At 39.7% G+C, this 25604-nt stretch overlaps 1 protein-coding gene across 1 annotated transcript in view; it reads right to left on the bottom strand.

Moving 5' to 3' along the window:
- The window catches only part of THSD7A (thrombospondin type 1 domain containing 7A), a 451027-nt gene that overhangs the window by 33544 nt on the left and 391879 nt on the right, over positions 1-25604 (bottom strand). Inside the window, exons 14-16 of the mRNA XM_070059784.1 lie at positions 10934-11112; positions 5038-5171; positions 450-603 (exon numbers count right to left, since the gene is read on the bottom strand). Of these exons, the coding sequence (XP_069915885.1) occupies positions 450-603; positions 5038-5171; positions 10934-11112 (467 nt within the window). The remainder of the gene's footprint in view (positions 1-449; positions 604-5037; positions 5172-10933; positions 11113-25604) is intronic.

Genomic DNA, 25604 nt, shown 5'->3' with positions numbered 1-25604 from the left:
GCAGTACCCCTACAGTGTGAAAGATTATTCCTACCATTTAAATAAAATGGATTGGGCACAAAGCAAGGGTTGACAATAACCTGACGATTAAAGTCCCTCTACCAGGGCTTCATTCTTTTTCCCTCTTACCTGGAGAGATCATTATCGCCACTGCAGCCTGCATCATGCTGTGTATTTACGAGGCAAACTGTAAGCATTTTGTGCTGGCTTAGGAGGATGGGCTGGGGAGGAGCATAAAGCTTGTAAGAGGTCCAGCTGTCCCAGTGTGGGAGGAAACACTGACTTTAAATGGCACATGGAATGAAGTGGCTGAGAGGACACACCTAGCTTTGGGACACATGCCACATGGATTTCACATGGAAGTTATGGATTCCTTAGTGATTTATTTTAAGCTTTAATAATAAGGAATTAAACAGACTCTGTATTAGTAAGATAGTGAATTGTCTCACCAAAACACATCGGGTCCACGGACCCCATTCAGACATCACGCAGTCCTCGGGACATGGCAATTTGCACTCTCTGGAGCCCAGGGGCATCTCCTCTGGGTCACAGAGGTAATCCTCCACGTGTTCAGAAGGGCCGTCTGCTGTATTCTGCATGCACCTGCAAGAAATCATAGAGAGCAGTGAAGGAACTGGAACAGTATGAACAATGGCCAATCCCCAGCATGGTGGTTTTCCTGAAGATACCATCATGGGGTGGGAATCAGGAAGCTTTATATGTCACAAATAAAATTCTCCAAAATGAAGACATAAAAGGATCTCTGCTTCCTTCAAAGCTGAATGATTTCAATATATGCCTTCATGCAAGATCATTACCTTTTATGTAATAGCCACTGGGTAGATGTCAATGCTGCCTATCAGGTGAACTTCCTTGGGAACAAGAGGTCATTTACATTCATATATGAGGCAGGAACTAATGAGTAGTCCAATGGTATTCATGGAAGGGAGCAATTCTGGCATAAATCCATTTTTTTCCTTCTCACCAAAATAATAGATTCCATAGAGAAGGCAGAGTTGATTCAAAAGTGATGGAAGATTGGGCACACCGCAATCCCTACAGGACGGGTTTCAATAAGTCTCATCAAAGATAACTAGAGTCATTAACTCTTTTTTTTTGTCATTTAATGTAATTTTTGCCTCTTTTTTGCTTTTAACCTTGAAAGAAAGCCAGAAGCAAAAAGAAGTTACAGGAGCTGGTGCTGTGGCGTAGCAGATAAAGCCACTGCCTGTTGTGCCAGCATCCCATTTGGCCTCCGGTTTGAGTCCTAGCTGCTTCACTTCCAATCCAGCTCCCTGCTAATGTGCCTGGGAAAGCAGCGGAGGATGGCCCTAGTGCTTGGGCCCCAGCACCCATGTGGGAGACCCAGAAGAAGCTCCAGGCTCTTGGCTTCCAATGGGTCCAGCTCCAGCTGTTGCAGCTATTTGGGGACTGAACCAGCAGATGGAAGATCTCTCTCTTTCTGCCTTTGCCTCTCTGTAACTCTGCCTTTCAAATAAATAAATAAATCTTTATTTTTTTTATTAAAAAAACACAATTGTAATATCACAAATATTCTAGGAATGGTCATTTGGATCTTTCTACTTTCAAAACATTTAAAGAATGTTCTGTTCATAACAGCTTGAGGAAGACATGAAGCTGACACAGCATTTCTGTGTTGGATTTGCTGCTAAGAAAAGGTTACAGTCTTGGTAGATGCTGACACCCTATATAAGGATTAACTTGTAAAATTGCTATTGATCCACAGTTAAGCATGGATGTCCAATACTCTATTAAATAGCTATGTACATAAAACTTTACCTTCAAAAGCTTTTCTCTTTAATATTATACAAGTAATATATTCCTTTTAGGAAAATCAGGAAAAAATAGTAAAAATTCACATAATTCGATCCCTTAGAGTTAAACCACTCTTTTAAAAAACAAACTATCCAGACTGGTGCTGTAGTGTAGTGGGCTAAGTCTCCACCTAAGGCACCGGCATCCCATATGAGCATCAGTTCGAGTCCCAGCAGCTCCTCTTCCAATCCAGCTCTCTGCTATGGCCTGGGAAAGCAATGGAAGATGGCCCAAGTGCTTGGACCCCTGCACCCATGTGGGAGACCTGAAGAAACCTCTGGCTCCTGGCTTCAGATCAGCCCTGCTCCAGCCATTGTGGTCATTTGGGGTGTGAACCAGTGGATGGAAGATCTCTCTCTGTCTCTCCCTCTATCTGTCTGTAACTCTACCTAATAAATAAATAAAATCTTCAAAAAGCAAAAGACTATTATTTAAACTTATATTTGCATTTCATGAAATAGGATCAAATTTTACCTATTTACCACTTGACAAAAATCAACAATTCATTATGAACCTCTTATGCTATTAGTATTCTAAGATATATATATTTAATGACTGTGTTTGAATTTCATTACTTGAATGTGCCACAGTTGCTTAAAAATGCCTTCATTGTTGGATTTTACTTATTTAATTTGGAATTAATAATATTTTTAACATCCTAGAATATAAAAATCAATATTTAGATCAAGTTTTGAGCCCAAAGGAAAGTAATTTAACTTTATCTGAATTCTTCACATTTTTTGCGTTTCTCCTTTCCGAAAAGCAGGAATTATACCGTGAGGGAACTGAACTGTACTAGGAGTATGTAGCGTGGGACTGCACTGGAGGTGAAGGGTGAAGCCTGGGGCCACCACAGGTAGGGCTCGAGGGGTGCGTTGCTGAGGATTCAAACAAGAACAGTACTGTAGTCCATTCATCATCCCCACGTGCTGACAATTATAAAAAACGTCCATTTTATCCCTTCCCACCAGAACACACCACTCCTACTCACTCCTTGGTATGCCATGCCATCCTAGTAGAAAGAAAGTGGATAGATTTAAACCTGCTAGTTTATAGACTCACCCATTCAAAATGTCACCTGAATGCTTGCATTCAAATTGGACATTTTGACCTTAATTAGCAGAGGATAAGGACAGGGAGCTGCACTACTCAGCCAGAAAGAGATAGGAACACTATTACATGATCAGAGACCACAATCAATATTGACCTTCTCTTTCCTCTATTTACATTAATGATGTTTACTGGAAAAATAAATTGATTTGAAAAGTGTTTGGAGATGTTGAGAAAATCCATTTAGCAAGCAGAGCAAAGTGACATGTACACAGACAGGTGAAGGAAAGCTAGAATAACAGTGTTTTTATCTCTATTTTTCTCTCATTCACTAGAAAAAGACACTGATCAAATTCTTAAGGTAAGAAAAATATTTTTAAATTTTATGGGAAAAAAGTTTTATTTGGAACACTGGTAGAAAACAGAATCTCCATCTTTTTCTTTTGTTTTCTGTTCTACTTATCACCCCCCACCCCCACCCCATATCTGTTCATAGAGGAAAAACAAATTAAGACTTGAGCTGGGCTTTTGAAAAAGCAAATAGAATATTTTTCACAAGTAACAAAGCTTTGCATAGGTTTATATGCAAACCTTTTATAGTATTAATTCTAATTTTTCTATTTGAGAAATATCAATCCTAAATTCACGAATATTGGTTATTGGTGACAACAAACTTCTTCGTAACACAGGATCATCAACTTCTGGATGCTTTATATTTGTCTTTACAGCGTGACCTGACCAAGGTCAGGAGAAAGTGGAATAGTTCAAAAGAGTGACAAGAGACTTGGGTTTGGATCCCAAACTCTAGTAGTTTGAATTCTCCCAGACAAGTTGGGTGTTTTTGGTACATTACTTTGTATTTGAGACTCTAATCTAGAAAATTGAGATGAAACTCATGCACTTGTTTGACAGAGTTTTAGAACCCTTAAGGATCGTAGGACAGATGTGTCGCTCCCCCATTCGCGGAGGAATGACACAGGACCCTGCGCTGTTCTTTTGTCTGCTCGGCCCTTCCCGGGTTGGCTGCCGACCCCTCCGCCTCCGTGGAGGGGCGGCACCCCCTGCCACTTTCCCCGCTTCCACAGGGGAGCGGCACACCGCCGGCCGGCTCTCTCGGGGGCTGCTCAGATGTTCCTTCAGATGTTCCTGGTGCATGTTGTCTCTCTCCTCCTTTATAGTCCTCTTCCACCAATCCCAACTCTGCTACCCACACGCCGAGCACGCTGCTCTCCTCCAATCAGGAGCAGGATCAGCTCTTGCAGCTCATCAGTCAAATTGGCGAGAGGCAGCTGCGTAGAAGTTCACTCCTCCCCAGCGCCATATTGTGGGAGAGCAGATGCATAGGATAAGTCTTAATTCCAGTAACTTAGTCTAGTCTCAGTTGCTCCCCACACAAACGCTCTATGGAAAATTGAATAACTATCAAATTTGTATTAGGCTTTAGGGGATTCCCAAGAATCTGACAAATTCCCTGTTTGGAGAAACACACAGAGTTTAATAAAGGTGGCAAATATTCAATGTAAACTCTTTTCAACAGAGCAAGGGGTATTTGGAGTGCTACGAAAGCAGCGTTATGTGATGGAACTTTCTTTAATGACCAAAATCTTCTTTATCTATGCTTCCCAGCAACACAGCCACACGTGGCTGGTAAGCACTCGGAATATGGCTAATGTGACTGAGGACAGGCATTTTACATTTTATTTAATTTTAGTTTAAATCACAATATCCCCATGGGGCTGCCATAGAAAAGCCAGTGACAGGCAATGGGCAGCCGGGGCTTCGAAGGAAGGATCCCCGGATGAGACAAGAGTACTCAAAGTTTGATAAAAAGGATCCAGAGTTTAAACAGATCTATTGAAAAAATGCACTTAGTGATATATGTGACCTTTAAGAAAAGTTACTGGAGTTGAAAATCTGCATTGGTTCACTGTGGCTTCAATGTGCTACTCCTTCCCTTCACGACAATCTGCAAGCGAAAGTTCCAAAGCCACAAGGGCAGGAAGCAGGTCCTCTGGCTTCCCACACACACAGATTCCCCAAACAAAAGTCTGAAGATAGTTTGACTCGGGATCCTGCAGGGGTGTGGGGCACACATGCAGTTGGGAGGCGACTCTGTGTCTTGCATCTTTGTGTGATAACGCTCGGCCTTACCTTACTTTTCTGGTTTGCACTCCCTCTCCGCAGTTCTCCCTCATATTCACAAATGTCACCTTGCAGACGCTCCAGGGCTCCGTGACCCATATGTACTGGCTGCAGTCACTGTGGCACGGGACAACCTCATAGACCTGCAACACACAGGGCTTTCTGTGATCTCAGGGAGTCCTGGGGAGTGAGTGGGAAGACGTCCACACCACCTCAGTCATCAGTTCATTGTTAGCTACCTTAATCCTCCCCCTCCAGCGCATATTCTAGGTTGGAATAGACAGAAATCTAGTGGCAAAGGGCAGAGCTAGGAGTGTTGTATTCTGTGTATATTGGCCTCATCAGGTAGCCTACCTACTTTCCTGGGCTGACCCTTATGGGACTGTATTGTAATTTCCTGGACTTGGTATTCTTCACAGTTTTGTGCATCTCCCATACTCAGGCCAGGTGGCTCATATGCTAAGTACAATACAGATTTTGTGGATGGATGAATTATAGGACTATACAAATATAGCTGTTTGTCAAATAAATACAACTTAGCCTGTTTTCCACATAAATATTACGAGAGAACTTCAAAAAATTTTTGGAAAAATTAAATTAAAAGATAACTATTTTAGAGCAGAACAATTTAAAATCCACATATAAATGAGGGTGTCTTCAAAATGTTCACTAAAAATGAAGTTGTTGGAAGAAAATGTAAGGGAAATACTCCAAGACACTGGTGTATACAGGGAATGACACCTTGCATAAGACCCCCAAAGCACAAGTAACAACAACAACAACAACAACTAAATAAAGGGGACTCCATCAATCTCAGAAGCTTTTTGCATAGCAAAGGAAATGATCTATAGAGTGAGGAGATATCCAGGGGCCAGTGCTGAGGCGCAGCAGGTTAAAGCCCCAGCCTGCAAACGCTGGCGTCCCATGTGAGTTCCCGCTACTCCACTTCTGATCCAGCTCCCTGCTAATGTGCCTGGGAAAGCAGAGGAAGATGGTCTAACTTCTTGGTCCCTTGCACCTATGTGGGAGACCCAGAAAAAGCCCCTGGCTCCTGGCTGCAGATTGGCTCAGCTCCATACATTGTGGCCGTTTTGGGAGTGAACCAGTGGATGGAAGACCTCTCTCTCTCTTTCTGCCTCTGCCTCTCTGTAACTCTTACTTTCAAGTAAAATAAATAAATCTTTAAGAAAAAAAAGTAATGGGAGACTGATTAACGAACTAACGGGCCCATTTTTTTTTTAAAGAGAGACATCTAAGAGAATAGGTTAAAATATTTGCAAACCAGCTACCTGACAAAGGCTTAATATCTCGAATATATAAGCAACTTAAAAAACCCAACAACAAAAAACAATCAATCCTGTTGAGAAATGGGCAAAGAACTTTAATAGTTCTCAAAAGAAGAAATACAAACGACCAACAATTATATTTAAAAAGGCTCAACATCACTAGCCACCAGGAGAATGCAAATCAAAACCACAATGAAATATCATCTCATTGCTGTCAGAATGGCTAAAATCCAAAACAGAGAGTAACAAATGCTGACAAGGATGTAGACAAAGGGGAACACTTATGCACTGTTGTGGGAATGTAAATTAGTGCAGCCACTGTGAAAAACAGTGTGGAGATTTCTTAAAAAACTAGATATAGACCTGCCATATGACCCAGCAATCCCACTACTGGGTGTATAACAGGAAGACTTGAACACAATGTATCAGAGAGACACCTGTACCACCACATTCACAGCAGCACTGTTCACAATGGCCAACAATTAGAACCAACCAAGCTGTTCATCATCAGAAGAATGGGTAAAGAAAATGTGGTATATACATACAATGGAATATTACTCAGCTATAATGAAACTCTACCATTTGCATCAAAATGGATGCAATTGGAAGACATCATTTTGAGTGAGATAAACTGGACCCAGAAAGACAAACACTGCATGTTCTCACTCATATGTGGGAGCTAACATTTGAAACATAAATTAATATAGAAAAAAGTCTGTGTGTATCAGTACTGCTGCAAATACAGTTTTGTAAAACTTTGTCTTATACCTTTGTGAAACCAATGATTAAGAAAGTTATACTACTATAGTTTTAATGATCTGTGATCACTTTAAAATTGGGTGAAATGCTCCTTTTCCCATTCAATTATTATTTATAGGCATTGTCTATATTCCCACTAAACTAGGGTCTTTTTGCTTTTTACTTGTTAAACTTCTTATATGGTTAAGCCTTTTTACTTAATTTTAATGTTAATTTAAATTGTGTTATCTCAAAAACTAAAAAAAAAAAAAAAGGAAGGAAGAAGAAAGGAGAAGGGGGTGGAAAAGAGAGGAAGGGTGGGGGAAGGGAATATCATTATGATTTTAGAATTGTATCTACAAAGCACATTGAATCTGTTAAAAACTAAAAGAAGATTAAAATAAAAAATTTAAAAATTATATAAAATAATAAAATCTTAAAAATGTATTATGGAGCAAGTATGCATGGATTTCAAGATTTTTTAAATTTCATATTCCATAAATTTTCAAAGTTACCACATAATAATGAGAATACACAATTTTTGTATGTTTCACTCAGGAAACTAAATTCAAAGATAAGAAGTATAAAATCAAGCCATCTTAAAACCAGCCCTCGATCACTTAAGGCATGGAAATAAGGTCTGACATTGGTCTCAGTTTACCCAACTATGGCTCAAAGAAGCAAGGACATATGAAACAAAGCAAGTTATTTGTGCTCTGGGGTCCATAAAGGCATCCAGTCCCACATTTGGAGTGGCCTGTTTGATTTCCGGGGTTTTGGAACAATAAACCAATTAAGCTCTTTTCTCAGTCAGAAGAATAACTAAACAAAGGAAATAAATGGCCCATAACCCACTTACTTAGCCATTAATGAAAAATCTTGTGTAATATTTTTGTAACCTACAATAGTCCAACTCTACCTTCTATTCTTCACACACATATACACACAGACACTATAAAATATGAATGTCTTATACCGTTAAATATAGAAAACAGTTTTAAACAGCCCTTTGGAGCCATTCTTTTGTGCCATTTCCAGGGGACTAAAAAGCCCAAGAGAAGGGAATAAAGTGGAGCTATCCCAATAGAAATAAAACATGCACCATTGGAGAGAGATTATTTATGATTACTGCCGTAAGTGATCACGCCAAGGTTTGGAGCTGTGTTAAAAGATCAGTAAAACACCACTCTACCACGTGTGGGGAAGGGAAAAACTGACGGTGAAATGATGCTCTTCCTAATCCTTTGGTGGCTTTCATTTTAATCTCCTTCTTGGATGTGAATACAAATCAATTCACAGGAATCTCTCCTGCGGGTATCCAGCCCACCTGCACCTTCCCCCTCTCTGTGGAAAGCAGGAGAGCATTGCAAGGGAGCCACTGCCCTGTGGGTGAGTGAGTGAAGCTTGCTGCCCCTCACCTTCCCCTCAAGCCCTGGTATTAAAATAAGGAAACTCGGTAACTATGCTAGGAGATAAAAAAGAGAAGCTACAGAAAAAAAGGAAGGAAAAATGTGGTATTTTCTTCTTGTATGTTATAAATGACGATTGCAGGAAAAGAAACCCATTCTCAGAAATCATGAATTAAAAAAAAAAATCCATTAAAAAACATGAGTTTTAAGAGTTCTTACCTGTGCCTGGAGAAGTGTTCAACAGGAATGAAGAAAAAGCAGGAAGACAAAGATAAACAAACATGTCAGTATATTAACAGAACACATGTTCTAAACATATGTTTCATATATTACCTATATATGAAAGAGTTTTTTATTCTTTTTTTTTTTTTTTTTTTTGGTAAAGGATTGGAACTTTTTTTTCAGGCCTTAGGGGAGAAAAGCCAACTACTTATTGTTGAAAAGTAAGTTAAATAAACAAGTATTACAAACAGCACAGCAAAGGAATGCATTAGATGGACAGGATGAGATAATCTTTGAAATCAGAATCACCTCAAAATACACATTACGGGGAACTGAGCTATGATTGCAAATAACTCGTGAACCAACTCATGACTGAACTATTGGTTGTATATGGATGTATCTATAAGCAAGCTCAGTCTTAATCAATTGATCCATCTGCTTTTTAGGAAACTAGGATTTGAGGATTTGCTTATTCAACTGGAAAATGAAAGCTCAGAGATCATTTCCAAGTCAATGAACTACTGATTATTTTATTGAGGAATGTGTGAATTATAGTAAAAACTGTATGATTTACAATTTTCAACATTAATACAAAAACTTGCATTTTATTTTTCTGAATATTTCACTAATACATAAATTCTTAGATATTTCTATTTTTAAATACAGAACACTTATGCTCAAGGCTGAATATTCAAAAGCCTGTTTCAAATTTTAGCTTTGGTTTTCAGTTATAAGTGCTTTGATATACCTCCAGTAGGCTGATAACAAGCATATAGATGTCCCTATCAAACTAGCCATAAGGTTACATCAGAGTATGAATGTTACAGAGAAATAGTTTAGGTCAAAGAGTTCTGATAGCAAGACAACTCAAGTTAGAATAAAGTCTTGAGCCATTGTAAATTTAATCTTACATGAAATGATGAGACAAATTCAGTTTATTTTTATTGCAGGTCTGTCTACCCATACATACTAAAGTCTAACAGGTATGAGTAAATATGTGATTTTTCTTTATTAAGCGGTGACTCACCACTTATCAATATTAAATTTGCTATTAAAAATAAAAGTTTTCAAAACTGCTAAAGAAATAGTTCTTGTATTTTTGTTAACATTTCATTTCAATTATCTTTATTACATGTGTATAATTCAAGCCATGGAATTGAATTTTCTTCTTTGGAAAGAATTCACTAATATCTTCGAAATACAAAATGCTCTATGACTAGGAGGCTTGGTTACCAGTAGATGGCAGTGGTGGAGTACTTGTTCCTCTGTTGAGTGAAAAGGATAAATTCAGCAACTTGGGAAAAATGGAGATTCTTTGAGGGTACTTCCTAAGGAATTTAATTCTCCACTGTCTTTTATCTTTATTTACTTTATTTCAAAACGTCCATTTTCTCCACAGCATTGTTTTACTTGGGCAGCAAAGGATGTGTACTGGTAAGCAGAGTCTTAGGAGATTAAAATTAGACAGTCTATGGATGTATGAAACACTTTAGTATTTAAGGACGTGGTTCGCTGTATTGTGATTTAGATTCCAATAGACAACATCTACATACAATATGTGAAATTTATTCTTTGTAAACTCACTTATAGACCAAACAGTTTAATAATTGTCTGATATGTTATTTTACATGTAGGTTAGTCACAATTCCCCTTTAGCCATTCTACTTTTGATCTGCATTGGAATACAAGTAATAACTATTAACAGTAGTTAGCAAGGAACACATCTGTTCAATAACATTCCAAAAGAAACTGTAAAAGACCAACCACAAAATTGACAGCATACTGGTAATGATTTAGAGGTGATCTTTATGTTTCTTTTTTCTCAATTAATTTTATGTTAAATGAACTTAAGTAAATAAACATCATATTTTTTCCTAAGTTTAGAACTGAAGTCTTTTTTTTATTTGATTTTAAGTCACAGGTAATTGAAATGGCTTTTCTGAGAATCTAGGGAAACTCTAAGGATGAATAAGCTAGATTCAGTTTTATGACAGACTAAATACCTTGACATTATTTGAATGATAGCTGTCATTTTTCTATTTAATTATATTCATATTCATGCACTTTCAGGGTGCTGAATCTCCAGAGAATTCAGAAATACTACATCTTGTTTGGGTAGTAATAACGTCCACATGTTTATTCAGACATTATAAAGATGAAATGATCAAGTTTCTTATGCAGGGGTTATTATTTACTCATCCATTTTGGAGGAGAATCAAGTATCCTACTGCTCTCCGTGCCAGAAAATACCTGGTTGACATGGTCCAGTTTGGGGCAAGGCCTTCCTCCATTGTAGGGTTTTTCACGCAGCCACTTAGACCGGACCTTCACGCCGCTCCCACAGGACTTACTGCATCTCGACCAGTTGGACCACTCGCTGAGCTTGCAGTCTGATGGGCAGGGGATGATGCAAGCCTCTTCAATGTAACCTGAGTGCAGGAAAAGGAGACAAGAGCAATCCCCTCCACCTGTCACTCGCCCCTGCCACCCACCATTCTAGCTGGTTCAGGAGGTCCAAGTTTGACTTGACAGCAGCATGCAAATACCGAGATGGCTCCGTTGTTAGGGACTCAAATTAGATCCTGCAGGAAGACGACACACACACAGCCTGACTCCGGTAACATAACAGCTGAGCGGCGGCCATACGATCTGCTTAGGATGCACGCGCTCACCGTATTTCAACATTTCCCACTTTCTGACAGCTTGTGCTTAATTGACAATAACCTGGCTGCTGCCATATTTTTCTCATGCTGTCAGAATGGTACATTAACAAAAATTAGAGTTCTCTAGGAAACTGTTGATGTCAAACAAGTTCGAGTTCCCAAGTCCATAAATGTTCTTCCTCAAGAAAAGCCAGTCTCTTTCAAATGATATTGGAAAGGACCCATTTAACTTGGCACCTTATGTTCTCCCTTCTTTGAAAATCAAGTCTGAAGAAGAAATATGAAGGTTGTTCAATAAATAACGCCTCATCCTTTTCCTAGTGCTGTCAATTTCAGAGCAACTTCACATCTTGTCTCCATTTGATTCTCTTGAAAACCTCATACATCAGTTGGGCAGGTATGGGTAGTCTAATGGCCAGAGAAGAAAACAAATGCAGAGAGAGAACAGAAAAGCCCAAGTTCACAGGATGAGAGATGAGGAAAGGTTTTTGGAGGTCTAGTCCAATACCCATCCCATCAAAGCAGGGAGCCACTGGACAGATTTGTTTTAGGAAATGGAAACATTTTCCTTGAAAAGTCCTTCACTACAAACTCGGCATGTTGTCACAGTGTGGATTTATCACTACTGGTTTCCAGGCATGAGGGAAAGGGACATTCCTCTGCTCAAGAATCAAATGCATGACTGTCCTCTGACTACGGAGAGAGGTAGTTTTTGGTACAAGAAAATGCTTTCTCATTTTATATCAACTGCAGAGACTTGATTATGAGAATGAATATAATTTATAGACTAATATTTCAAAAATTCATAGAAAATCCATGCTGCTAAAAACTATGCATATATTTCAATGTTTTTCACCAAAATAAATTTAGCTTTTAATATCATTTTCCATAAACTACTGTGGTGTGAAATTGATGGCCAATTTACTATATAGTATTTCCTAGTCTGGTGTAATCATAAATTACCTGGGATGAATAAAATGTACACTATCCCTTCCCCACTGCCAGCATAGATATTCTGATATAGTTCATATGGGATAAGGTCTGATTTTTGGAATTTAATCTATTTTCTTGCATTTAATTAAACTCCTTTTCCACGCTTTTTTGTTAATTTCAGTTTGTCAAGATAATTTTAGATTCACATGCAATTGCAAGAAATATAGAGGTTCTATTTTTCCCAGTTCCTCCAATGGTAATCAGAGTATAAATTCAATGAAGATATTAACATTAATGGAATGCATTGAGCTTACTCAATTCCCCTAGTTCTTCTTGAGCTCAGTATGTGTGAGTGTGAGTGTGTAGGACAGAAGTGAGAGAACACTGCTGTAAGACACAGGTAGAACCAGTAAAATCAGGGAGATAAACAGATTGTGGCAAACCTTTCTCTGTATTTTTCTTTATACTTATAAAAGATATTCACCCTCTGTTTCAAAATTTTTATTGTGGTCTTCATGAACAAAAGTGCATCTTTTAAGTATAAAGTTCACTGAATGCAGTCATGAAATCCACACTTCAGATACCTGCTGTGTGTTCCATTCCAATCACTGCCACTTCTTATAAGAGCAACAACTATCCTGACTTCTTAAAATCTACAACACGCTTTCTAGAATTTTATGTTAATGGAATCACATGGAGTACATTCATTTGATCAACCTTCTTTAACCTATGTTGCGATATATACTTATATCACATATAAACACATACATAGTTGTGGGGAGCAACTGGGAGCAACTCGGACTAGACTAAGTTACTGGAATTAAGACTTATTCTATGCATCTGCTTTCCCACAATATGGCGCTGGGAGAGGAAGAAACAGCTTCTACACAGCTGCCTCCAGTTCAACCAATAAACAGCAGGACCTGCTCTTGATTGGAGGAGAGCAGCGTACTCGGCGTGTGGGTAGCAGAGTTGGGATTGGTGGAAGAGGACTATAAAGGAGGAGAGAGACGGCATGCACCAGGAACATCTATCTGAAGGAACACCTGTACAGCCCCCGAGAGAGCCGGCCGGCGGTGTGCCACTCTCCTGCGGAAGTGGGGAAAGTGACTAGGGGGAACCGCCCTTCCACGGAGGTGGAAGGGTCGGTAGCCAACCCGGGAAGAACCAGCAGCAAACCCGGGGAGGGCCGAGCAGACAAAAGAACAGCGCAGGGTTTAGTGTCGTTCCTCCATGAAGAGGGGGAGCGACACATAATAAGTATTTCTGCTGGGTGTATTCCTAGGAGATAAAGTGATGTGTCAGAGGATATGCAGACGATATCACCTGATTTAAACAGAAAACAATTTTAAATGGAACCAGAAATTTGCCATGAAGAGCAGGATGCAGTTAATTTTCAGAAGTAGGGATTTGTCCCATTCCATTTAGATGTACTAAATGGTGCTTAGTCAGTTTTGAACTGTTAAAGATAGAAAGAAAGGCCAGTGCTAAGTGTTGAATGTAATCATGATACTGAAGAAGGCCTTTGAAGTAATGAAAATGATGCAAAGGAAAGTATGACAAAGAAAGGAAGGAGTACTTTACAAGTGTTCCCTACAATTTAAAAAGCGAAGCTCCTCTTCAAATAGATTCTAGTAACCTACTGGAACTTTATGCTTTGACTATGAATTGAGGTGTGAAAATATGACCCCTCTTCAGTACTTTGATGGAAATTTATTTCAAATGCCGTTTCTTTTTTCCTATAGCATAGCCAGTAAATAAATTTATTGAATACTTCTGATAGAGCTAATAATATGCTTTGGTTTTGGTTACTAATAGTTTTTGTTAATAGTTTAGTAATGCCAGAGCAATGGCATTCTATGACCCAATCACTTAATAATAATTGTAAAAGTACAATGATTTTCAAAAAAATCCCAATCATTTCCAAATATTATCAATGAGTATGGCAAAGGACATTAGCATTTCAAAGGCAATAAGATATTGAAATATTTCTAGAAGAATTGCATTTTTCCACTTTGGAAAACTGTAACAAGATTGTCAAAATTAAGCCTCTAACCTTTTATTATTTAGTCACTGTAACTGAAAACAGAATCACATGATCTTTCATGCCACTTCTTCACTGAATAACAGACATGGAAATTCTTTCTGTTTTGTCTGCTGAAATATTATGGCATCAGTGAGAAGTAACACGTATGACTTCAGACAGGTTCAATTTATATTATTGAGGAAGGAGATTTAAAACTTTTGTGTCTGATTTTCCAATAGCATATTCCAGAAAACACCTCTCTAATAAAACACAATCTATTAAACTGTTAAAAGACATAAATTAGGAACTGGGATAAAGGCGAAACTGCAGAAGAATATATTGCTCAGTATCCTATTTTTATTTTCCAACGTGTAACAACATTCGATAATGGTGTGTCATGTTTATCTAGCACCATTAAAATCCTTAATGCTACCAGAGAATTGCTACGTAAGCACTCCCTTGCCCTCTCTGCTAAGATTGCTTCTGAGGGCAATTAACACCAGTCATGAAAGATGGAAATACAGAAAAACATCAGAAGCACGCTAAGGCTAAATAAATTGCCAACATCTTGTAGCAATTTATAATTCCCAAGGAATGCTGGAATAAAATAAAAGACTTCACAATTAGGTTGTTAAAACTTTTAGCATTTCGACACTAAATTTGACATTTGAAAAAAATGAAATGCGCCGGCGCCGCGGCTCACTAGGCTAATCCTCCGCCTAGCGGAGCCGGCACACCGGGTTCTAGTCCCGGTCGGGGCGCCGGATTCTGTCCCGGTTGCCCCTCTTCCAGGCCAGCCCTCTGCTGTGGCCAGGGAGTGCAGTGGAGGATGGCCCAGGTGCTTGGGCCCTGCACCCCATGGGAGACCAGGAAAAGCACCTGGCTCCTGGCTCCTGCCATCGGATCAGCGCGGTGCGCCGGCCGCAGCGTGCCAGCCGCGGCGGCCATTGGAGGGTGAACCAACGGCAAAGGAAGACCTTTCTCTCTGTCTCTCTCTCTCACTGTCCACTCTGCCTGTCAAAAAAAAAAAAAAAAAAAAGCCTGACTCCTGATCTTATTTTTTTGAACCCTATATCTATTCTGACTATTGCTTCAGGATGAAATAAATACAAAACACCAGCAAGCTTACCGTGGCAAACAGAGGACATACTGCAGTTGAGATATAGCAATCACCTCATTCATTTGAGTCATGAATATACAGATAAAATAGCTCTCAACCACCTTCACAATTACTAAATTGTGCTGTTGAAAGCTTCCCTGTTGATGGATTAAATATTTCATTTTGAGAGCACATGGAAAATACTGGTTGGTTCTGATTTACAGCTTTGTGAATGAGTTACCCTGGCATGCCATCTGAAATATCAGGATTAATCCCAGAAGTGACTTCAAAAATCCTGCTTAAAAGTATATTACATATACATGACTGCAACCAGAAATAAAATGTTAGATTTTTATCCATAGTGGTTCTCACAGACTTGAAAAAATTTGAAATAAAACAATTGTTATAAAGATTTAGCCATTTATTTGAAAGGCAAAGTTAGATAGGGGGGAGAGAAGGAGAGAGAGAGGGAGGGAGGGCGAGAGTGAGCGAGTGAAATCTTCCATCCACTGTTTAACTCCCCAAATGGCCTTAATGGCCAGGTCTGGGCTGGTGGAGGTCAGGAACTAGGAGCTTTCTCCAGGTCTCCCACGTGGATGGCAGGGGCCCAAGAACCTGGGCTCCTTTACTGCCTTCCCAGGCACATTAGCAGGGAGCTGGATCAGAAGCAAAGCAGCTGGGACCTGAATTGGCACCCACATGGATTGCCAGCACTGCAGGCATTGGCTTAACCCACAGAGCCAGCCCCAAGAAAAATAATTCTGTAAACACTTTCCAAATGGTTCCTCTATTCTTTAGCAATTACTTAATATTAGTGGGGCAGATGCTGGGGAAATGACCACTTGGGGCACCCTCACCCTGCATCAGAGTCCTGGGTTTGAGTCCCACCTCTACTTCTGATTCTGCTTCCTGCTGGTTTGCATATTAGGAGGCAGCAGATGCTGCCCAAGTGCTTGGGTTCCTGCCACACACACAGGAGATCCAGCTTGACTTCCTGACTCCTGGCTTCAGCTCTTGTGGGCATCTGGATAGTGGACCAGTGGATGGAAGAGATCTCTATGTCTCTCTGTGTCTCTGTTGCTCTTACTTTCAAATAAATAAACACTAGAAAAAAAATGGCAACTTCATAACCTGGGAAATCCAAATTATTATGTTTAAAACCAAATCTTACATTCCAATGTTCTAATCAAACTCATATTCACTGGATAAAAAGTTACAAATCAAGATTTGACAATTTATTATAGTGAATGGCTCAGGTAAATTTATATAACTACAATGAAATGCTGTTTTAATTTATATTTATGTTTTATATACATATGAAGGTATCTATCTTCATATATGCTAAGTATTTCTAGATTTTCTCAACATTTCAACATCAGTATGAATGGCTGTGATGTTTTGTTATTTTTGCAATTTCAGTACTGAGAGCTTACCCCAAAACCAGGCACATTTGGATTCATTTAGGTATGTCTATGTACAAGTTCATTGTCAAACAATTTCTTGTAGAAAACTCTAAAGCTTTTTGTAGTATAATAAAGAATTTAGCTGGTTTTTGTCTCATTTCTGGAAGGCATAGTCTAATCATGGAAATTTCCCAAGTGAGAAAACTTTTTTTTGAAAGACAGAGTTACAGAGAGGTAGAGACAGAGAGAGAGGTCTTCCATCTGCTGGTTCACTCCCCAGATGGCTGCAACGGCCAGAACTGGCCCGATCCAAAGCCAGGAGCCAGGAGTTTCTGCCAGGTCTCCCATGTGGGTGCAGGGGCCCAAGGACTTGGGCCATCTTCTACTGCTTTCCCAGGCCACAGCAGAGAGCTGGATCGGAAGAGGAGCAGCCGGGAGTGCCCATATAGGATGCCGGGGCTTCAGGCTAGGACTTTAACCTGTTGCGCCACAGCACCAGCCCCAGAAAACTTTCTTATTCATGCTGGGCTCCATGGATCACACAGTGTACTTCAAAAAGTTCATGGAAGAATGGAATTAAAGTAAAAGTTTATTTTGATGTAAAAAAAGTGAACTCTATGGATAGGTGAGGTCTTCAAAAAATTTTGGAAAATGCATCTTATGAAAATTATGCATGGATTTGAAAATTTTACATCAAATTAAACCTAGGTTTTGTTTCCACTTTTTCATGAACTTTTAAAAAGTCGCCTCATCTGAGAGTTTATGCTAAAGAGATAGGAAGGAGCTGTGATTAGAGGCAGACAGCCTTGAGCCACTTGACATCTGCCTGATGTTCAGGGAGGGAAAGACTAAGTCAATCACATGGGCAACAACTCACTCACTCTGGTCCCCAAAGCTCTGGTGACTGTTTGCAATTCACCTGCATATGCTTCCTGGCTCAATGGGTAGCATGGTTCATGTTTCAGATCCTCCAGACTCCTCCTACCTGTCTCTCTTGCCTGGTCTAATTTGTATCCTATTGCTAGAATAAAACTGCAATGGTCACTATAATGTTCTCCTGAGTTCTGCGAGTCATTCCAGTGAACGCCTGAGCTTGAGGCTGCTTGGGAACCCAGAAACTTGAGGCCAGCTTGTCAAAAGGAAAGGTTGCCCTGGCACCCTGACGGCTTCCAAACTTGCAGCTGGTGTCTTGTGAACTGCTGAGTCCTTAACCTGTGAAGCAGGGCTTAACTCCAGGTAGTTAGTGTGAGAAGTGCTTTGCACTTTCAGCTAGTCTGCTAAAAAGGGCAATGACATTGTTTATGTAAGCACTGGTATCTATAGTTTGATATTCTATCAAACTAACAAATCCTGGGAATATTATCATAGATTAAGGCATTTGCTGACTTTCTCTACAAATATAACATTTACCATTTTGACTAATGTGGTGTTAAAAATTAGAGATAGGGTCCAAATGATTCATTTTGGCAAGCAAAACAAATTTACTTTGCAAGCCAAAAGTTTGTAGGATTTTATATCAAGACAAATATATTTAAGAGAGTATCTAAATTATGAAGTAATGGGAAATAAATTAATTTTGAAGCTTCTGTTAGAGTGATTTTTAACTTGATTCAATACAGAGCACTGCTCTTCAATCAATGAAAATCTAATATTGTCATAGAACTATTTCCAAAGGAAGATCCTTAAATACTAATTTGTGGGATTCTAATAAGTGCTAAACACAATTTTAACAAAAACATTTGTTTGTAAGTTGGAAAACTGCTACAGCAAACTAGGAAGCTAGTAAACAGTTCTCATTCCCCTAGGCTTGTTTTCTTCCCTCTCCTTCCCTCCCCTTCCTTCCTTCCTTCTTTCTTTGTCCTCCTTCTCTCTTTTTTCATAACGTGAATCCCTAGGAGAATGACTTGGATGCTGCACTCTCATAATCATTGACCTTTTCTCCTAAAATCTGTTTGGACCCTCCATACAGGTATTGATCGGGATGCTTTAAAAGTGGATTCATGTTTTGGACCATACAGAATTTTAAGAATATTTTTTGGACCAAAAAGAATTTAAAGATTTTTTTAAAAAAATAGTTTCTTTTCTTTTTGTCTGTCTCTGGATGTGAAAGAAAATGAAAAAACAGCTAACCAAACACAAAACTCTAAAAGCTTCAGAAAGTTTTTCTTGTATTATTTTATGTTTCAAAGTTTTAAAGGTCAAATTTATGGGTAATTTTATGCTAGTAAAAATTTTAGCAAAAGGAAGAGAGAGTTTTAGGTAGATAAGTTTTTGAGTTTTTTTTTTTAAATTCAAATCTCTTTAAAATATCAAAAAGGAGTCAATTTTGTTTTACATGCAGATTAAAATTTTCAGAAAGGGTTACATAGACTTTTAATATAACCATGTAGAAATGGAATATAGATTAAAAGTAAATATTGAAAATAAAATATTCAATAAAATATTGAAAGTAAAGTTTTTTCTTTCAAAAATTACATTTCACATATACACTAATTCGTTGGTGTGCTTTCAGGTTTACTTTTTGAGCCCATATAACTATGTCTAATATATAATGCCTTCTTCAGGCATTTTTATAAAAGTTTTTTTTATGCGAAGGTGTGTTCACTACTGGTCCATTCTGATGAAAATCTGAAGAAGGAAAAAGGCAAACTGAATTGAGCTAATGCAATAGAGACCTTTAAAATCCTTGGATTTGCAAGGTTTTAGGAATATAATAGGGGTCTACATCTGGATCAGCACAAGCAAATGGCCTGTATTCCTGTGAACTGCAAAACCTTGTAACACAACATAAGTAAGGGTTGTATCAATAAGACCATCAAAGACATGGACAAGATTACCATCTCACATTGAAACTGGTGCTATTTTTCCCCTGTGCTATTAGAGGGAATGAGGGGTCAGAGGCTAATAGAAAGGATGGGAACAGAAATTACTGGTAAAGGAAAGTTTCAAATTCCTTTACTTTTTATTGTTGCATATAATGATTTGTTCTTGGCAATGAAGTTTATTTTAGGCAGTGGAACATTTTCTTCCTAAAAAGCCTGAAAGGGAAGCCAAATGGATGCATGGGACGTATTGCAAGCTGTGTTTGACAGCCTTGCCAGAGGGGCTCCATGGAGTCTGGTTTGCAAACCATGTTGTCAGGGGGTAGAGATGAGGTACCAGGGATATGAGGACTAAATGATCATGGCAGATGCTTATCCATCACACCAGACAGGACCGGGAGCTGCAGGAAATTTTCCTTGTCTCTCCCTCATCACCTCCACTGCCCCCTCAGGGAGCCTGTGTGAGAATAGTGCTGGTATCCACACTTTATTTAAATTTGACCCCAGGCTATGCTTTCTCTTTGTACCTAAGTAACCACAGAGCCCATCCCTGCTGTCCTTGGCTCTTTAAACTTGCAGCCAGTTACCTTAAGTCAAATCTGCCCCTCACCCCCTGCCTCCTTTTTTTGACATTTAAAAGAAAAAAAAAATCCAAGTCTTTAAAGTTAACTATGAAAGCAATATTAGCTTAGCTATGCAACCATATGAGAAGTTAAAATTCTAAATCCATTAGAAATTAAATAAATACTACCAAACTAAAAAAGCTTTTCAGAGAAATCAGGACTTCATTTCACCTTATTTGCAAGACTAATTATTGCTTTTTCACCTTGTCTAATTAAACATATTTTCCATCAAATACAAGTATCCACTATGATAAGGGATAATTTCTCAATGAATTCTATTTCTAATTAGTCTGTAATACTAAACCAATAAAATTTTTGATAGAATTCCATTACAAAACAAATACATTCTAGTTATGTTATATTTGAGTGGGCATGAATTGTCTACAGAATTATTTTTATCAGATGTGTCTTGAGTTCTACACAAGGACTTAGAAGCAAAAACTGTTAAACTAAAATCTGTTTGTAAATTGGAGATTTATTTTATTCATTGGAGATGTATTCCTCTTCCAAATTTTGCCAATGACTCTTACCTGTTCCTGAAAATTCTAATAAAAAACAATCCTATGGCTGGGTACTGTGGTGCAGCTGCTTAAGCCACCACCCGGGACGCTTGTATCCAATATGGGAGTGCCCTTCTGAGTCCCTACTACACTACTTCTGATCCAGTGTCTTGCTAAGGCACAGGGGAACATAGTGGATGATGGCTTAAGTACTTGGATCCCAGCAGGCATGAGAACCTTAGGGTTCTGGGCTCCTGGCTTAGACCTGGCCCATCCCCTGCTATTGTTGTCATTTTTGGAGTGAACCAGTAGGATGGAAGATCTCTCTCTCTCCCTGGCTCGCTCTCTCTTCCTGTCACTGTGCCTTTCAAATGAATAAATAACTCTATAGAAAAGACAAAACAAAGCACAATCCCACACCTGCGACCTGAGTAGAAGAATCCCTGACAAATAAGACAGCATCTGGTATTTGTAGTAGCCAGAGATGGTCACTGAAACATGACATCTTTAAAATCATCTGTAGTCGGCGCCGTGGCTCAATAGGCTAATCCTCCGCCTTGCGGCGCCGGAACACCAGGTTCTAGTCCCGGTCGGGGAGCCGGATTCTGTCCTGGTTGCCCCTCTTCCAGGCCAGCTCTCTGCTATGGCCCGGGAGGGCAGTGGAGGATGGCCCAAGTCCCTGGGCCCTGCACCCGCATAGGAGACCAGGAGAAGCACCTGGCTCCTGGCTTCGGACCAGCGCGATGTGCTGGCCGCATCGCGCCAGCCGCAGCGGCCACTGGAGGGTGAACCAACGGCAAAGGAAGACCTTTCTCTCTCTCTCTCACTATCCACTCTGCCTGTCAAAAAAGAAGTCATCTGTATGAGAACTGAGAGGGGCTGGCATTGTGGTATAGTGGGTTAAGGTACCACCTGTGACAGAGGCATCTCATATGGGGACCACTTGATCCCCTGTTGCTCTACTTCCAAACCAGCTCCCTGCTTAAGCACCTGGGAGAGAAGTGGAAGATGCCCAAGTGCCTGAGCCTCCTCAACCACATGGGAGACCTGGAAGAAGGTTTTGTCTCCTGGTTTGACTTGGCACAGCCTTGGCTGATGTGGCCATTTGGAGAGTGAACCAGTGGATGGAAGATCTCTCTCTCTTTTCTCTCTCTCTGTAACTTTGCCTTTCAAATTAATTACTTTTTTTAAAAAAGAACCGTGAGAGGCTGGTGAAATAAGGATGTAGAATACTTAGGTTATGATGTAAGAGTGTTAAAAATCGCCACACAAGACTAAGCTGGATTCATAATGTGAAGATATTTTACTAAAAGCCCTTTGCTTCATTTGTAAAATCTGTAGGGCCTTCTTCTCATTAGTGCCATAATGCAAATTACCTATGAAACAAATCCCATGAGAGTAATTTTGGGTGTTAGCCAGGGTTTTTGCATTTTATTGGATTTTAATGGTCACCCTTTGAATCCACAGATGCTTACAAAAACAATTGCTAATGCCATTCACTAACGTCCAGAAGGTTCTTTGTAATGCCACTGAGAAGCACAATGGGTAAAGGCAGAAAGCAGGGAGCAGTCAATAAAAATCACTATCTTTTAATGTTAAAGAGAAATTAATCTTCTACTAATCAGGAATTAGATAAACTATTCTGAACTATTCAACTGTGACTACAGTTAGGAGACAAATGGAAATAATTAAAAGGGTATGAAGTGACCTATGCAGCTGTCTGAATGGCAGCATGATAGGCCCATGGCAGTAGGAAGCCCTGACAATTTCAGTGTCATCAGGTCATAATTACTGAGTGCACAAAATAAAATGTGCTCAATACCTTAATGTAATATTGTATTATTTATCAATAGAACAGCAAATAAATCTACAGCTTCCTCTTCTTTATCTGAATTGAAAAAGAATTTTTTCTCCCTTAATACTTTGACAGATATATTGTGATATTTTGACAGATACATTATCTATAACAACTTAAGAATTTTTTTCTCTTTCAATATGACAAGTGTTTTTGAAAAATGCTTAAAAATGTACTGAGCTGTAAATGTAGAATGCTTTTATTTGCTAAAGTTCGGTCAGTATAGAAATTCTTCAGCAAAGGACAAATTTGAATTGGGCTTTGATTTTCCTGTAGTATTCATCATTAATTTTCTATTAAGCACTTAATAGTCTTAGCATTACATGTGAGAAAGAAAAAAATTAATGAAGAAAAAAGCTAAATATGTGTTAGAATGTTATGAAATCGGAGAAGACCCCCTAAAATTTACACTAAAATGTGGCCCCTTAAAGTTCCCTAGAAATGCTATCCGGGGTGCCACATGTGCTACCAGAATTTGGGGTGTCATACGATTTCACCACGGGCTTATTACTAAATCCCCAATATTAATAAGCCCAAGAGGGTTCTTGCCTAATATTTAGAGAATTCTAAATACCGGCACAGATAAATGAGGCAGCATGGTACATTTTAAGCTTTTATTTATTGAGAAAGATGCATAGGAGAGTGCGGGCTTTATTTAGGGGAGAGAGATGAATAGGGGTTTATACCAAGCACCAGGAACCAGCCATGTGGAAGAGCATCTAGGCCTATATCTGGGCCAGGAAGCCTAGAGCACAGGGCCTGAAGGCCATGTGCCCTGGAGGCATGGGGCTACAGCAAGCCTCCTCCTGACATGAGGCCAGGGAAAAAGAGCAGGCCAGGCCACACTTCCAAACCCACTTCCAAAGGGGAGTGGTTAATTAACCTGGGCACCCAGGTGTGGCCAGGGAGGGGAATGAGGCCACACAGGGGCATGGCAAAGGCACCAGGTAGGGGCATGAGGCCACACAGGGGTGTGGCCTTCCAGTTCACAAATCTGATCAATTTTAACCTGTATGCCTGCCTACTTCAGTTATGTATACACACACACACCACACACTACTCTTCCTTACAAGAGAAGAAAATGATTCCTCAACTTTTCCTATAACCACACCTTGCATGGTGAGTCTTAGCAATTTAGCAATCTCCCTCCCTCCCTCCCTCCCTCCCTCCCTCCTTCTTTCAGATGTATTTATTTGACAGGCAGAGCTACAGAGAGAGAGAGAGGGAGAGACAGAGAGAAAGGTCTTCCATCTGCTAGTTCACTTCCTAAACGGCCGCAATGGCAGGAGGTGTGCTGAACTGAAGTCAGGAGCCAGGAGCTTCTTACGGATCTCTCATGTGGGTGCAGGGGCCTAAGCACTTGGGCCATCTTCCACTGTTTTCCCAGGCCATAAACAGAGAGCTGGATTAAAAGAGAGGCAGCCAGGCAAGAACCAGTACCCATATGGGATGCCAGTGCTGTAGGTGGAGGCTTAGCCCATTATGCCACAGCACCACCCTGTCTTAGTAATCATTACATTACCAACATCCTTTCTCCAAAAAGCCCTACAGACTTTGTTTTCAAAATTGAACCCAAGCAGACTTTCAGCTTATTAAGACTCACTTTAATACATATCAAAAATTCCAAAGGCTCTGTTCTTCACAGCTGATAGTGAATGGCTACATGGAGGTGAAAACTGTTTTGCTCAAGGCAGCATCAGCCAGGGCTCATGAAGGAAACAATCTCCAAGACATGCTCGTGTTTCCTAGGAGGCACAGTACCCTGTGAATGTCTGCATGATCCCTGTGCTAATTCTCAAACTCTGCCTGCGGTGCCGGCATCCCCTGTGAGTGTCAGATCAAGTCCGCTGCTCCACTTCTGATTCAGCTCTCCGCTCTGGCTTGGGAAAGCAGTGGAAGATGGCCCAAGTGCTTGGGCTCCTGCACCCATGTGGAGTCTTTAAAAAAATGTGCATGGAATCCTCTGGAGATTTCTCCTAGTATAAACTATGATGCAATAGGCCTGTGAAGGGGTGTATTTCCAACAGTTTTGGGTAGCAAGACTTTCGATCTGGGATGCCAGAAACAGTTGCCAGACTGTTTTTGTAAAGTCTGAATGGAGCACAGGCATTCCCATTTGCTCAGATATTGTCTACTGCCACTTTCATGCTATAACTGCTGAACTGAGATGCTCCAACAGAGATCTTCGGGCCTGCAAAGCCTAAAATATTTGTTACCTGGTTTCTTACTCAGTGACAAGCAGTGTAACCTAACAGTCAGTTCTCGAGTTCCTTCAGGGTCTTTCCCTGATGATAAATATTTGATAGGTATCAACAGCAATATTTGACTTTTAGACAATCGGAGAGCCTTGCATACGAAGCAATCTGGGCTCAGGGAGAAAAATCCTCAGATTTTTTCTGCCTTCTTGAAACCTCACAAATAGAACCGAGTTCAGTTTTTGAATATTTATTGATAGTATGTTATGGCTTAAACTGCCTATGTGAAATAGGAAAGAGAAATTTCCCGAGGGTAAAGATCGAAGAGAAGTGTACAGGAAGAATTATGCAGCTCATAGAGTGCAAAATCGGAAAATCTGACATTTTTATACTTCATCCAATTTACCTTCAAAATATCCCTTTCAGATAAATCAAACTGAAGTGCTATTCCTTATTTTTTCAAGGAAAAGTGAGTGGGAAGAAGAAAAAATAAATACCCACGCTCCCAAAGTTGTAAACAGAGTTTAAGAAAACCTAAGTTGTCCTGATTACTAATGTGAACGAGGGGGTTACACTAGTTTGCAAATCTCTAGTGTTCTACAAGTCTGGAAGTTCTGAACAGGAGGCCTTAACTGGCAACAGAATAGACTTTCCACTGTTGGTGTTACTGGTCCGAATCAGTGAATGGGTGTGCGACTATTTCAACTCGTGTTTAGTACATGGGGTGAACACATATTTGATCAGCATAATACAAATATTTTGTGGTATGTAAAGATCTTATATTTTAAAAAAAAGGTTTATT

This window comes from Oryctolagus cuniculus, chromosome 16 (assembly GCF_964237555.1).
Source record: "Oryctolagus cuniculus chromosome 16, mOryCun1.1, whole genome shotgun sequence".
NCBI classification, from domain to species: Eukaryota; Metazoa; Chordata; class Mammalia; order Lagomorpha; family Leporidae; genus Oryctolagus; species Oryctolagus cuniculus.
The sequence above is the reverse complement of the archived record's forward strand: the minus strand, read 5'-3'. Positions and strand labels throughout refer to the sequence as shown.